The following is a 16726-nucleotide window of genomic DNA, read 5'->3' as shown; positions in this document are numbered from 1 at the left end:
AATTTGATCTGGACCTGGAGATTTTCCAGTTTTGGCTCTCTTTAGAGCTTTTACTACCTCTGCTCTCAATATAGGAGGTCCAGTTTCATTTCCTGGTGTTACTGTGATTCTTCTAGTTGCATCTGCGAATATGTCTTCAACATAGAGTTTCCAAGTAGATTTCTTGCTCTCTACGTCTAATAATACATTACCACTATCATCCACTAACGTATTCCGGTTTGTCCTTTTCCGCAATCCAGCCATCTCTTTGATCTCTTTGTGTAAGTTAAAGCTGTCATGTTTGGCGTTGAGCTCTTCCAACCTAACACATTTGTCCTCATAAAATTTTGACCTAGCTGCTCGAATTTTCCTCCTGATTAACTTATTTAGGGCATTGTATGCGTGTGGATCGAATTGTTTCTCAGTCGTCTTTCTTCCATGAGGTCTAAGATTTCATCTTCCATCCACTGTTGTCTTTTGTTATATTGCGTCTGACCCAAAATAGTTTCATTAATATCGGTAATGGTTCTAACTAGAGCATGATTCACTTCTTCTACAGATGCAGTTGTATTAAAATTTTCTTCAGCCCAGCGGTTTATAGCCTTGGAGACTTTTACTCTTTTTTCCGGATGTTTGATACTGCGTATATCCGGACGACAGATGATTTTAGTCTTTTTTAGTTTTTTCAGGTTACAGCACATTTTAACTATAACGGGGTTGTGGTCAGAGTTGATATCAGCACCAGGATAGGTTTGAGCACTTTTAATCGAATTTTTGAAACGACTATTTATCGCTATGTAATCTATCTGGTTGCGAACTATGTGATCTGGTGTATGCGCTGGTGAGGTCCATGTGTAGAGCCTCCTTGGGTGATGTTTGAACAGGGTGTTCGTGACTACGAGTTCATGTTCTTGACAGAACTCAATGAGCGCTTCGCCCCGTTCATTTCTTACCCCTAATCCATAAGGTCCGATCACTCCTGGTACCTCCCCTGCACCCACCTTTGCGTTTAGATCTCCCATTATAATATTTATGTCATGTTTCTTCGTGTATTGTAAAAGATTCCTAACTTCCGCGTAAAATTCATCCAACTCGTTCTGGGGTTTGTCGGCTGTCGGGGCATACACTTGTATGATATTTATGTTCTGCGGTTTAGCTTCCAGACGTAACAGCATACTTCGGTTGGAATGTGGTATGAAACCGCGAACGGCTTGAGCAGTTTCTTTGGTGAGCAGGACTGCCACTCCATAAGGTTCGGTTGAGCCATTTTTACCCGAGTAGTACAGTACTTCGCCCTCTGTGGTCTTGTATCGATCGTTTCCTGGCCATTTAGTATCACTAATACCCAACACCCCAATTTCTAGGCGCCTCATTTCTTTGATGACATTATGTAGTTTCCCATGCTGTTTAAGACTCCTTACGTTCCATGTTCCAATTTTAAGCCTGTGTCGTTGTTTTTGTTCGTGATCCCCTCCGGAGATTCTTCGCACCCATGACCCATTTAAGGGACGCCGGAGACTCAGGGCCGTGGCTATATTTGTGCTATCCATGCTTAATGATCAGAGCTGATCAACTAGGGAGTATTATGACGGTGGTTTCCCGTTGCCTTCCGTCATCGCAGATTACCGCCGTACCGCCATCCTAGCTCCGCCGGTAATTCTCGATATGAGCCCATCTCTGGCCTCGATATCGTACTGGCCCTACTGCTGCCTAGCGCCAGGCTGTCGTATTAAGCTCCTACAGCTGAGCTTGCCTCTTCCGCCGATGTCACCGATGTGATCTTCTAGATCTACGCCTTCACCGCCGTTAAGGTCTTCTCCTGTAACCCTAGGCAGGGGACCACGTTATACCCCGTGGTGCTGGGTCCTTCCCTGAACTCGGCCATTGAGATGTCCCGAGCCTACTAGAACACTCAATGCCCACCCCCGCGGCTTGGACGCGCCAGAGAAGAATTACTCAAGTGGCCGCCAGAGAACGTGACTCTGGTGACCCTTGAGCCGGGTTAACGGTTTTGTATGTTACCAAAACCGAAGGCTGTATGTTACCAAAACCGAAGGCATAGATATCATATAGAATATAATATTTCTATAAGTGTAATTTCGGATCTCTTAAACAGAGAATTGCCAAAAGAGTTTAGACAGCTGTGGTTAACGCCCATAAAATAATTTACGATTATTAAATTAATATCTATTGTGGTAATAAATTTAGAAACCTATAGTAATGATAGTAAAAATATATTTAACATTAGTCAAATGGTGTAGCTGTGGTCATGTTTAGTGTTTCAGAGTGGACGTTAATGGCTACTTAGTTCGCAAACCTCTGTCGCAACTGGCAACTACAACACGGTGTTATGAAAGTTACAACTTACATTTATTGTTGAATGTAACGCGAATTATGCATCAATTTAAGGTTTAAATTTAGAACGTTTAAGAAATCAATGTGGGTAAAACACGAACGCTTTACTTTGACTTGAAAGTAGTAACTTATCTAGTCAGATTTTTGGTAAAAATTATGCACAAACCTACTAGGTTTGTAAGGTAGGTACGGAAGTAACAAACGAAAGATCTACTTGGCGACAGGATTTGATAAAACTGGCAACACACATTATGGACAATTTCCAATAGTTCTATATTTAAATTTAAAAAAGGAGCTCCATATATTTTAACTTTAAACGGTTTATCGTTAGTTTGAAAATAGAACAATCTAAACAAATTTTCGGAAATATTATCTTTGCTAATAATTAACTTGCTATATCGCATTCATAGGTTTAAATATAGAACGATTAAGAAATCAATGTGGGTAAAACACGAATGCTTTTCTTTAAAATCTCTTATCCAGTCAGATTTTTGCAAAAAAAATCCGCATGTTATATCCTGTAACGAGAGGAAACTTATATGCAGGTTTAAATATAGAACGTTTCGGAAAGCAAACGGAAGTGACAAGATTTGATAAAAACGGCAACTCACATTATGTTCCATTTCCAATAGTTCTATATTTAAATTTAAAAAAGGAACACAGTTCTGGTGATCTGTTACCACAGAATCAAAAACAAATCTGGCAAATATTATCTTTGTTTAGTTACTTACTACGTCAATCCACAATGAAACTTACATTATTATATAATATTAAATTTTATGTTACTTTATAGACACCAAATGAGATACCAAGTGATTGACATACGACCGTGTGAAAGACGGTGTTCGATTCCTATGAATGTTTTAGATTAGATGACACATCACATTTAAAAGTACTATTATAATTCACTCCTACAGTGTATCGCCACCATTATTTTGACCAAAAAGTCATAACTAGGAACCAGTTATCAACTGCTTTGTACTTATTCCTGGGGCATTGAGATACACTATCGTTGGGGCTAATGCAATACTAACTCATGTGCACGCGCCCTTGTAATGTTCGGATATCTGGATTTAGTGTGTATGTAATGATAAGGGTTAAAATGTTTTAAGATGAAACCAAGGAAGGGAATTTGTGGGTATTTTAAAATACGGAAAAATTATTCTTAATTCAAAATTCTCATTTATTAAACGGCCAGGAACTTTAACATATAGTGATACTTCAGTAAAAGAAAAGTCTTTAAACTCCTTATTCACTAACACGTCAACTGTCACCTGGGCTCATTTATGTCAAAATCAAACAAAATATGTCAATTGTAAATATGTCATCCTTTTTGGTTGACAGCGATATACCGCAAACATATGCGTCACTACGCCACGAAGCGGGAGGGCTGTTCTTTTTGAAGTTATACTTCTTTAGGCGCGTTATGAAAAATTGATGAGAGTGAAATTTTAAGATGCGCGCGCACCGTGACACGAAATTAACAGAATGAAGTTGCCCACGGAAGATGCTACGGCATTGGACATTGGACATACGAAATTGGAATAATAATAGAATTTATGTTACACTTAATGTAAGAGAATAATAATAAATATTTATTTATTTATTTTTTCAAATGTAAACTGAACTTTATTGACTATAATGACTCCATTTCCAGTCTTTAATTATTTAATTGTAATTAATTATTTGCATGCAGTCAAAAACTATTTTTAATAATGCCAAAGAAGTAAAACTTCTTACTCGCGTACATAAGTACACACACCCTTTTTTTTAAATTTTGATCTTATTAGAAAAGCTTGATACTAAAGTAAAAACCAATTACCTAAGAACGACGTGCATAAGTCACGAATTTGAGCTAAATGTATCAATTGCAGGAACCGTATGAAGTAAGACACTTGCGTTTTATTGGTCTATGTTTTATCTTTACCCGCTGATACAGCTCCTGATAAAACAATGGGTTTAGGCTTTGGTCATACAGTGCAGTAAAGCTTTCAAAGGAGGGAAAACCAAAAGAGGTTTTATATACTAAATAATTCTTACCTTTTAATATTTTTAAAAATATAATGTCACTTCAAACCCCTGTCCTTCAAAAGAGCGTTCTTACAGGCGAGGCGAAAAAAATACATAATTCGTGACTTATGCACGCCTTTATATTAGTATTTAGCTTTCGCTTATTAGGTCAAAATTAAAAAAATCTCTCTTAGTGGTTGACGCATATGTTTGCGGCTTATCGCTCACAAAAATGGTGACAATTGTCAGTTTAATTTTGACATGCACGAGCCCAGGTGACAGTTGACACTGACAGTTGACGTGTAAGTGAAAAAGGAGTTATTAAGACTTAGCTTATATTTTCTTAATTAAATTCTACACAAATGCTTAACATCAGATCTGTCTTCTATTCTCGCCTAATTTTAATTAGTGGACAAGAGATTCACGCTATCCATGACTGCTAACGTAAACGTAATGTACGAATTTAGAAGTTCTTATTAAAAACATTCTCAATATTGTGACAACCTCTAAACATTGATAGAATCTTACATATACGAGTACATGCATAACCAACAGTAGCACAGTATTTTAAACCACGGAGGAACATTCTCTTCACAATAAATTCAGTATAATTCGATGGTAACATAACAATATAGATTGCCTGATACAGAAACGGAATCACAAAACCCAAGAATCCCCTTTAAAGTATTAAAGCTATAAATTCATATTAATTTTTACAGGCGAGCAACAGTATGCTATCTAACAGTGAGCTGTTACACATACTTTGCAAGATGGAAAGTAATCGCAGCAGTGTCTGACATATGGCTGACAAATTTATGGGACAGATAATCTTATCTGGACCGGTACAGCACGGCTTTATTACCTACTTTCTAGACCTAGAACACTCAACTTGAGCTTAGCGATCATTTGTATTGCTTCGTTTGAAAAAAAAGCATATCCATACTCTTTTTGTTATCCATTAATTTTAATTGATTTATGTTTTCTTATTCGTACATTTTGTTTATCAATGTAATCTGTTTTGGCTTTTTGTATATTGTCTAAGTGTTTTCTTTATATAAATATGTGTAGCTGTAAGATTACTTATAAATAAACAGCGCAGTCTCGAGCCCTCTGGCATAGAATGGGCGGCGGTGTCACTTAATAGCACATGATCCTCCAATAAAAACCTAGTCTTTATATTCACTAATATGTTTTTATGGAACAAGAGGCAAACGAGCAGGATTACTTGGAACAAAGTGATAACCACCGCTCATGGACACCCACAAATCCTGCGGGTGTGTTGCCGACCTTTCAGGGAATGGTACACTCCTTTCTCTTTAATGAGTGTAATAACCTTATCCATATATCCATCCTTAACCACAACTGATATAAGCGCATCGTATTTTTTTTAATAAAAAAGACTAAAATTTTCACTGTAAATGTATTTAAATTCGAAAGCTCGTAAGTTTCATTACGTTCCTATCAAATACAATTGCGAGAGTTAAATTTAGGTTCTATTTCGCAAATAGATAATCTAGATTTCTCCACATAAGCCACGTACCGCTATCTGTGCCGTGTAGACACTGTTAGATGGTTGTAAATCAGTAACTCGATACGGTAGTGTCGTGGGTTCGTGTCCTGTCTGAAACACCCTTGTACGTATTTACTTACACGACACTTTGTACCAATGTTGTGTCTATTTTATGTACTGTCTTATTTATAGTGAAATCAAGGTTTTAATTGTTTTAGTTGTATAGTCGATTTAAGTATAAGCGTATATATGTAAACAAAAATCTAATTACGACTTAAGCCTATAATAAAAGAACTTTTCAATTATTAAAAGGCCGGCAACGCACTTGCGAGCACTCTCTGCAAATGTGCGTAACTATGGGGGGCGAGATTTCTTAAGTATATCTTCCTTTAAATATTTTAATTTTTAGTTGTTGTACACTTAATCATTGTAAACATATAAATCGGAATTTCTATAGTCACGAATGATTATTATATATAATTTGTAACATATACTGTAGATATAGCATTAGATATGTATGATGTGGTAAACTTTAATAAACAAATAAAATAAATAAATAAAGCGTTAAGCGTAAATAACTGATAAAAAAAATGGTTTTTAATCTAGACATTATTTGATGAGCAAACAATAGTATGAAACTATTAAACACATGAAATAAGCTAAATTTTGCCTGCTTTAAATATATTTATCACAAATTACATTTTGAGTATTGTAAACTACAGCGCGTAGTCAATAGCGTTTAAATTTTAAATTACATTTTTCTTTACTATAAAAATTTCACCACCTAAAATCAGTTTTCCAGACTTATTAGAAACCACTGGCACCTTTTTAGGTCTATTCTCACATTACTGTATCTGTCTCATGATCATTTGTCAATATAATAGGCAAGTAGATGATCAGCCTGTGCCTGACACACGCCGTCGACTTGGGTATAAGGCAAGTCGGTTTACTCACGATGTTTTCCTTCACCGTTCTAGCGAATGTCATATGCGCACATGGAGAGTCCATTGGTGCACAGCCGGGGATCGGTCGCACGCAGAAACCACTAGGCCAACAGAGCTCTTAGACTTATTAGAATTATTCTACCGACATTTAGAAGTAGGTCCACAATTATCAGATACTGTCAATTCAACTTAGCATTAGCTTAAGACTCATTAGGGTAAGTTGTAAGTGAATTTAATGCGCCATACATTAGTGTATAATCGCAATGTGCTACAGTATATCCGCGAAATGACGCTGTTACTTCAGTGTGACGACGGAAATCTCGCTTGTGGTTGGATCTTGGGGTTTTGATACTTGATAAAAGTTTTTAGGTAATATCAGTTTTACTTGAATCTTTAACATAATAATAATATAAGCCGTTTAATTAAAAACTAGAATATATGATATGTTACATACATTTTATAATTTTCTTGTTATCCTATATCCTAGCATCAGTACCGTCGATCGGAACCCCTTCACGGGTAAAGGCCTCCTCCAGCTTTTTCCAACTGACTCTGTCTATGGCTTTCTTTCACCATTCGCTTCCTGCAACCGCTTCTATTTCTTCTATCCACCTTTTTCTCGTTCTTCCCTTGGTCCTTTAATCTGAATTTTTAACATACGGAAATCATATTATTATATTTTGTCGACATAACTGATTTTATAGAACCCATATCTAATTCAAGTATATTATGTAACAGTGCACTTCCTATGTAATGACTTTCATAGCCCGGTGGGGCGATATGTTGTATGATATGTATTATGTACGATAGTACTGGAGCATTGCGAGATTAGTCGCAGGTGGAACCCAAAACCAATGAGTCAGTACTCAAAGTATATAATGAAGGTGAGCGGTTGCTTAACGATTACATGATGCAGGAAGATATTAATGCAACTTTCCAGGATACAGAAAAGAATATGAATTGTATAATGACAACTAATAGTACTTTCCACGTAAACTAAGTTCTGAAATCGATCAAAATTGCACAAACAGTTAAATTGTAGTGCTGTCAATGTGAAAACGATCAAAATTTAACAAGCTCAGTTAATGGTACCGTCAAAATAAAGTAAGTACTAAAACACAATCAAAATTATACAAAAACAGTTAATGAATACCGTTAACACAAAGTAAGTACTGAAAATGATCAAAATTGTTAAAGCGCAGTACAAAGCTATGCAACGTTGTCACTGCACGCATTACGTGTGAGATAGTGTAGTATTGTGGAGCGCAACAGGCATTTAACGACGACTTAAATAGAAGTATTTGACGGGAATTAGGACGATATGCGTATACGCCCACGGCCTTAATGTTATGTACGATTATTATCGTTTTAATAGTTTTCACCATGAGCATTGTACGCAATTGGGATAGAGAAACTTTAATATTCAATTTATATATACATTTACAACCACCAATCTACTCTGTATTTCTGGGAGGTTCACTCTGGCACGTTAGTCTATGGGCAGCGGTATCATTTAACATCAGGCGAGCATCCTGCCCGCTTGCCCCTGATCTATGAAAGAATTATAAGAAATCTAGCATATGTTCAGAAACATGACAAGATATGCGACTAATAAACAACTAATAAATGGATGCTGCCCAGATCCTGCCAATTCCCCCCCTCCCCATCCCCTGCCTCCCGTCTTATAAAAAAACAGCGACTTGTGATAAATTCTATTCAATATTTTACATCAAGATAGGTTTAGTAAATATCATAAATGAAACTTAAAAAAAAAATTTGGGAAAATTCTTTGAAATTATACAAGCTATCTATAAATTTATTACGTAAAATGTAAATGCAAAGCCTCTGTATAAACTAACATGGATTAATCAAATAAAAAGTTAAACAAATAAACGCTTATTAATTACTCTCACAGAGCAGATAACAAATTAGCGAGCAATCACATATCACATTCGATCGTGACCCATCGCTAATTGCTGAGGTCCGCCGCTCACGAACTCTACACACATTTATCATAGAATAGACATTCTAGACTAAGAGCTTGTATATTTTTATTTCGTAATTCTACAGCTAACATAAATTATATACAACCAAAAATAATTATACTATTTTGAATAAAACTGTGATGAAAAATGACTCGGTGGCCATTTTCAACAACTCCATGGAAACCTTTCGCCGAGTCGTTTTTTTGTGTTACTTTATTTGCTATTATTGTTATTTTCTTTATTCGTACATAATTATGTATTGACAGTGAGAAATATGGAAAATATATAAAAATATCGAACTGTGGAATCGAGATGTTCAAAAATCGAGTATACCTCCCTCAAAGTCCGGCAACGCATCCACTAAAAATGGGTGTCTATGGGCTGCGATGACTGCCCTTTTTGGGCGTCGCTCGTTTGCCACCCTATTATATATAAAAAACAGCGTCTATTCGCTGATGCTTTGCGGACCCATAAGACTTCTTCAGTACAAAGAGTGAGTAGCTACTCGGTTTTTGTAGGAAGTTTTTTGTGGGAAGTTGTATGTATCTGGTTAGGGCTGCGCTTTCTTAAGTTCTATAACATAATATATTCATAAAATAAAATAAATATAGCCAAATACATAATCTACAAAACAGTTCATACATTTTCGAAAGGAAAAAATCAATATATATGATTAAATATGTAATACCTAATTCGGCTGTGCACTGTGTGCTGTGTGTGTATGTGGAGGAATCTACATTAGTGTTCTCTGTATAAGTTGTTATATTTTCGATGAGTACATCCGGCATGTAGTAACATGTCGGTCCTATATCCAAAATTATTCCATTCTATTTTATTCAAAACTTCTTGAAGAAGAAACAAGAGCTCTTAGACTAGATTGATAAACAATTGCCCTACCTTAAATGAGGGGTCGAAAAAAGCGCGGGAAACTTCGTTCATGGTAGACGTATTTTTCACGGTGTTGAATATTTTATTTAATTTTACTAGTTAAAACGCAGAGGATAAGCTGGTAGTTTTAATTTTTGTATTATATGTAATCTTTATATCATATTTGTGTATAGTGTCATCGTGTAGTCGGTAAGTTTTTGTAATTTCTGTAAATATTGTATGAACAAGCCCCCCGATCTAGGTCGGGGGGATGATGGCCTTGTTGGCTTGAATCTCCCTGTGGGATCAAATGTATCTGTTGGTTCACAAGATGAATTTGACAAAATGGATACCGATTGTTCGGTATCATCTCAAACAGGTGAAGGAAGTCGTAAACGAACACGTTATTTGCGCCTTTGTCGGCAATGTACGAAAATTAAGAAAAAGAAAGGTAGTAGTTCTAGCGGTGATTACTGTCAGTGCGAAAGCTTATGCAATGTAGAAGATGAGTCAATTTTAATTAAAAAGGTTACTTCAAAACCTATATCTCAATCCACGTCATCTCCACACTTGCAAAATAATAATAATTCACATAGCACACCCTCTCGACCATCAACATCTTACACGGAAAATTCAAATATCTCTCAAGACTCTAACGCGGGAAATTCAAACAACACCACAACTTCAGTAACCAATACGGACCCCCGTTCGATTGGCCGTACTGAATATGTTTCTACCGATGTTTCCCCTTATTTTATACATGTTCAACGTATTCAAAGTTCACCTGACGACGGGACCATTCTCCATCCAATAACATTTGGCAATTTTTTAAAGCAGAACAAATTTAATAATATTATTCCCGGAAGTGTAAAGCGTATAGGAAGAAACAGGTGCGTAGTTGGCTTTTCCGATTATAAAGACGCCAATAATTTTCTTAACTGCAATCTTTTGGAAACGAAAAAGTTAAAAGCCTTCATTCCCACTTTCAGCGTAACAAGAATGGGTCTAGTTCGCGGGGTCCCAGTAGATTGGAGTGTAGAGGAAGTTCAACAAAATGTATCCGTACCTATAGGCTGCGGCAAAATACTTAAAATAAGACGTTTGAATCGCAAGGTAAAAATTAATGACTCGGTTTCTTGGAAACCCTCTGAATCAGTTGTAATAACATTTGATGGGCAAGTTTTACCAAAAAGGGTTTTCATGTGCTATAATGCTCTTCCAGTAGAAATATATATTTATCCTACCATACAATGCTATAAATGCTGCCGTTATGGTCATACCAAAGTTCAATGTCGTTCTAAGACTCCAATATGTTATAACTGTGGAGGTCAACATGCAGGTGTATCATGTGACAGGTCAGATAAAGATCCTCTGTACTGTGTAATGTGTGAAGTCGAAGGGTCCCATTCAGCGATAGATAAGTCATGTCCAGAATTTGTGAGACAGACAGAAATCAAAGTTAAAATGGCTCAGAGCTGCATGTCTTATGCCGAAGCCAGTAAATATTTTTCTTCTATTAAGCCTTCATACGCAGATGCATTAAGTTCAACAATTCCGGAAGTACCAAAACCCGTATCTTCCGCAGCGAAGTCTGTATCTCGTAATAATTATACTAATGCCTCAAATAAAAAGACAATATTCTTAAAACCTCGCTCTCCTCGTAAACCACAACATGGTTATGATCGTGTTGCTCATTATAATGTTTTAAAAGATTTCCAAGTTCCAGAGCCTAAAAATGGCAGTGCTCTGGTTGGACACAAAAATAAAGAAGAAGAAAAATCTGATGTATTAGAAATGATACTAGCATTATTAACTAGTTTAATAAACTCAAACTTATTGAAACCGTCCCACGTTGCCTCTATTAATGAAAAAATTAAATCAGTTAATGTTATTAAAAATAATGGATTCCAAGATAATTCAATGGAATTGCAGGAGTGTTGTTCCAAAGAAACATGATTTGATATACTTGATAAATAAACATTCTCCCGTTGTTGTTGCGTTATCTGAAACGTGGTTGAAGCCAGGGTACCTATTAAGGATCCCAGGATATACCTGCTTGCGTGATGATAGATTTGATGGCCATGGTGGCGTAGCGTTACTTGTCAGGAACTCAATTAATTTTTCTGAAATAGCGTTTTCTTCATTAATCTCTAATGATGCCATTAATATTGTCGGCATAAAAATTGATAATATTTCTATAGTTTCCATTTACCTAGCTCGTTCCTCTTTTGTTATTCTCAATAGCGTTAATAATTTACTTTCTTCACTTAGTCGTCCATTCCTTCTATTGGGTGACTTTAACTCTCATCACCAAATGTTTGGTTGTGGCACTACTGACTCCAATGGTGTACGTTTAGTTGAAATATTAGATTTACATAATTTGTGTTTACTTAATACTGGCTCACCAACCAGACGTACAAAGCCTAATGAAAAGCTTAGCGCGGTTGACTTATCAATTTGTACTCCAGATCTTGCTTCTTCTCGTTCTTGGTACACTTCATCATCTACTTTTGGCAGTGATCATTTCCCGATTATCATATCCTCACCTATTAGACGCTCTCCTTATCAAAAACGACAACCTCGTGTGAAATATAAATTAAATAATGCTGATTGGCTTGCATTTAAAATCCTTGTCGAATCTAAAATAAATGATTTGCCTGAATTAGTTAGCGGTGGTGAGACCAATTCCTCCAAAGCTTTGGCTACATGTTTAATAGAATCTGCCGATCAGATTTTTTCTGTCAAACGAAATCCGTCTAATAAGATTCCTTTTCCTCCATGGTGGGATAGAGAATGTATGGTTGCTGTAAGCAGAAGAAAGGAAGCTGAGAGAGTCTATGCTGAGGACATGTCCAATGAAAATTTAGATATTCTCAATGAAGTTATTAGTACCACACGTAAATTCCTCAGAGATAAAAAGCAGGCAGGCTGGAAAAATTTTTGTACTTCTTTATCTCCTTCTACGTGCCCTTCAGAAGTTTGGACAAGTATTAAACGTTTTCGATCTGCTTTCAAAGAATCTTTATCATCGTCTTCACTTCCCCCTTTTTTAACAAATGCCTTTTTAGACAGATTAGCTCCTCCATCAGCTGCTGAATCGATCTACTTTCCTTTGGAATCGTCTTTGATAGATGACACTTCCTCTTTAAACTCTCCTTTTTCATTACATGAATTGAAAGGTGTGCTTTCACATGTTAAAGATTCATCTCCTGGTCAGGATGGTATTATGTACTCATTTTTATCTCATCTTGGTGATACTGCCTTAATGTATTTTTTAAATTTAATAAACTCCGTCATGGTCACAGGTAATATTCCTGAATCATGGAAGTCTCAAGAAGTTATAGCGATTAAAAAACCTAACAAACCTACCAATGATGTTGCCTCATATAGGCCTATTGCGTTGTCCTCCGTTTTAACTAAAATTGCTGAACATCTTGTGAAGAATCGTTTGGAATGGTTTATAGAAAACAATAATTTAATAGCCAATAGTCAATACGGTTTTCGGAAGTCAAAATCTACAATAGACAATTTAGCTATATTGACCACAGATATTCGCATAGCTTTTTCGCGTGATGAAGATATTGTTGCTGCCTTTTTGGACATCTCTGCCGCCTATGATAATGTGAACATTTCTATTCTACAACGCAAATTATTAGAGCTACAGGTTCCTACGTTATTAATACGTTTTATCATCAATTTACTATCATGTAGATACATATCATTAATCGTTCAGAAATATGATAATATTACCGAGTTAAAGCGTACAGTTTTTAAAGGCCTTCCCCAAGGTTCGGTACTAAGCCCACTTTTATATAATATTTACACGTATGATTTAGAATTATCTATAAATTCCCATATAAATGTGCTACAATATGCAGATGATCTTCTTTTTTATTCCGTTGATAAATCTGTGGTTAAGGCTTGCAATTCCATGTCTAGTTCACTTAATTGTCTTAATATCTGGTTAGTTAAAAATGGCCTAGATCTATCAGTTTCCAAAAGTTCTATAGTCGTATTTTCCAAAAAACGCACAACTCCTATAATAAATGTGACCTTCAATGGTCAATCTTTGCCACTCCAAACAAAAATTAAATTTTTAGGAGTTATATTGGATTCAAAATTGTCTGGACTTGCCCATTATGAACATGTTGTTATGAAATGTGCACAGCTGCTTAACATCATGAAATGCCTTTCAGGTGTATGGTGGGGTGCTCATCCGTTTTCTATGAAACTTGTGTATAACGCTCTTATAAGATCTGTTTTAGATTATGGCACATTTCTCTTAGATGGAGGAAGTGTCTTGGGAAGTAAAAAACTTGATGTCATTCAGTCAAAAGCTTTGAGAATTATGACAGGAGTAATGAAATCAAGCCCATCCAATGCTTTACAAGTAGAATGCTGCGATCCTCCTTTAAAATTAAGAAGGCAATTTTTAAGTGATCGATTCTTGTTCAAATCTATGCAGTTTTCTAACCACCCTCTATATGGAAGGCTGCATAAATTGAACAATATTATTTATACATCCCGTTACTGGCGTCACAAATCATTACCATGTCTAATAATAAGCTTTCGTAAATTTTTAACATTACACAGCCGCATTCATCGATCTCCATCATTACCCATATTTATGACACAATTCAATTCTTTAATTCTTGATCCGGATATAAGATATAATATAGGCGTCCGTAAGCAAGATATTCTGGAAACAAATATTCGTTTCATGAGTAGCGTTGAGGAACAAAATTGGGAAGGTTGGGATTATATTTTTACAGATGCCTCTAAAATCTCTGTTGATAATTGTGTTGGAGTTGGTCTAATTCATTGGCAACATAAAATAATTCAAAAGATTAAACTTCCTCCTGAATCCTCCTGTGTTTTGCTCTTTTAAAAGCTTTAGAACTAGTTATTTTATTAAAATCTAAAAGTACAATCATATTTTCAGACTCAAAAAGTGCACTACAATCTCTTGAAAAATTTCCTTTCCAAATGAAACTTTGTTATCCTATTATTTGCGAAATACGTGATAAGCTTTTAATATGTTCTCAAAGAAATTACACCGTTATCTTTGCATGGATTCCAAGTCACAGTGGAATTAAAGGAAACGAGAAAGCCGATGAGCTTGCTAAAGAAGCTATAAAGGATGGAGACATAGTCCCATACATTAATTATTGTCATGATTTAGCTGCTCTTCCGAAAACCCATCTTTGGAAGTCATGGAATGATGTTTGGTTGAGAAGCAGCAAGTTCAAAGGCAAACATTATGCTGAAATTCAACCCAGGATCCCCAGTAGACCATGGTTCTTTGAGGTTAAAAGTTCTAAAACTGTCACTTCTATCATTTCCAGAATGCGTTTAGGACATGTTTGTACACCTCATCATTTAGCAAGGCTTCGTATTATTGATAGTAATATTTGTGAGTGTGGAGAAGATATTGGTGACCTTGACCATATTTTCTTCTCTTGTTCCCAATATGACCGTACCTCCTTTCTGAATTCTTTACAATCACTTCATGTTCCGTTTCCGACTAAAATCTCCTGCCTTTTGCTTTATCCTTTATTGTATTATAATGTATTAGCTTCTTTCATAATCTATAATAATATTAAGATGTAATATGTTTATGTACATATTTTATTTTTAACCAGCTTATCCCTTTATTTCCTTCTGATGTCTTTGTTTATTTTTTTTCGCGTGTAGTTTCCCAACCTTTTACTTGAAACTGGCATAAAGTTGAAGCTGTTGCCATAATATAAAAAAAAAAAAAAAAAAAAAAATGAGGGGTCATTGATGCCTTCCTAGGCTCATCCTACATTACCCTCGAAAATTAAACCTTAATCCATTGTATTAAGTCTTTATATTCTTTGATTATCATGCATTATAATATAGGTGATGATTTTCTTAAAGAAATTAATGCAAAATAATTCTTATATTTATGTATTAAGGCTTATTGTTTATACGCATCGTATGGAGGCTTTGTCGCGCGCCGACAAAAGCACGTGAGAAAACGTGCATGCCTTAATAATGGTCATGTTAGTATCTGGTCGATTGATTTTTATGTACAACCAGCAGACCCGGCAAACGTCGTTTTGCCATACATATTATTTCGGGGAAACATTTTTTTAGTTCAATAAAAACAACGATCTACTATAGTAAAAAATAGGGGTTGATCGTAGAGGGGTGACAATTAAGAGTTGTATGTATTTTTGTATGCTGTATCATAAAAAAAAAGTTTTGTCTAAAAAATTAAAATTTAAGGGTGAGACCACCCTTAACATTTAGGGGGATGAAAAATAGATGTTGTCCAATTCTCAAACTTACTGAATATGCATAAAAAATTTCATAAGAATCAGTCGAGGTGTTTCGGAGTATGGGAACGAACATTGTGACACGAGAATTTTATATATTAGACAATATAAAAAAACGTAGATCTCTCTGCATCTTCTACCGCATTTACCATAGAGTGTTAAGAGGAGTTTAGACTAGCTGAGTTTCATCATCGGACATCGAGGCAGAATATTAAATTCTTTCCACATCATCTCGACGTCTGGCACAACAGGGCGTTTTTAAGGCATTTTTTGCCGCCCATCTCTGCTGTGTGGAACCAGCTGCACATCAAGGTATTTCCGATCCAATACGACTAAAGGTAATACTAGAAAAGAGCGTAATATTTCTGGCAACGCACTCGGGAAACCTCTGGCGTTGAGTGTCCATGGGCAAGGGTTATCACTTAACATCAGGTGAGCCTCCTGCCCGTTATATAAAAATAATATTTTTTAGTAAAGCAACATTAACAGGTTTTGCCGGTATTATAAGTACGTAAAAAAATACTTAATAAGCTGAATTACGAATAAATTTTGCCAATCATAAATTATTTTTACCAACATCTCTGCTAAGATATAATGAGGTAGTGAACAAGATTGATAATTTTCACAAATTCATAGGCCGAAACAGATTAATAAAATTTCCATTCATAAAATATTAAAAGGAATCAAACAAACCGGATTCCGTTAAAGCAAATACACTAACAAAACGCTGACTGCATAAATTGCAGGCATGTTGAATCAAAAATGGCGGGAAAT

At 35.7% G+C, this 16726-nt stretch overlaps 1 protein-coding gene across 1 annotated transcript; it reads right to left on the bottom strand.

The window, feature by feature from the left end:
- Positions 1 to 365: 365 nt before the first annotated feature.
- On the bottom strand, positions 366 to 1337 carry LOC125061034 (craniofacial development protein 2-like). The gene is made up of 2 exons (XM_047666175.1): positions 1209 to 1337; positions 366 to 1176 (listed from the first exon to the last, which is right to left on the bottom strand). The coding sequence occupies exons 1-2, from the start codon at positions 1244 to 1246 to the stop codon at positions 366 to 368; spliced, it is 849 nt and encodes a 282-aa protein (XP_047522131.1). The 5' UTR covers positions 1247 to 1337.
- Between the last annotated feature and the right edge of the window lie 15389 nt (positions 1338 to 16726).

Source organism: Pieris napi, chromosome 22 (assembly GCF_905475465.1).
Source record: "Pieris napi chromosome 22, ilPieNapi1.2, whole genome shotgun sequence".
In the NCBI taxonomy this organism is placed as follows: Eukaryota; Metazoa; Arthropoda; class Insecta; order Lepidoptera; family Pieridae; genus Pieris; species Pieris napi.
Note: the sequence above shows the minus strand (reverse complement) of the source record. Positions and strands in the feature narration are given on the sequence as shown.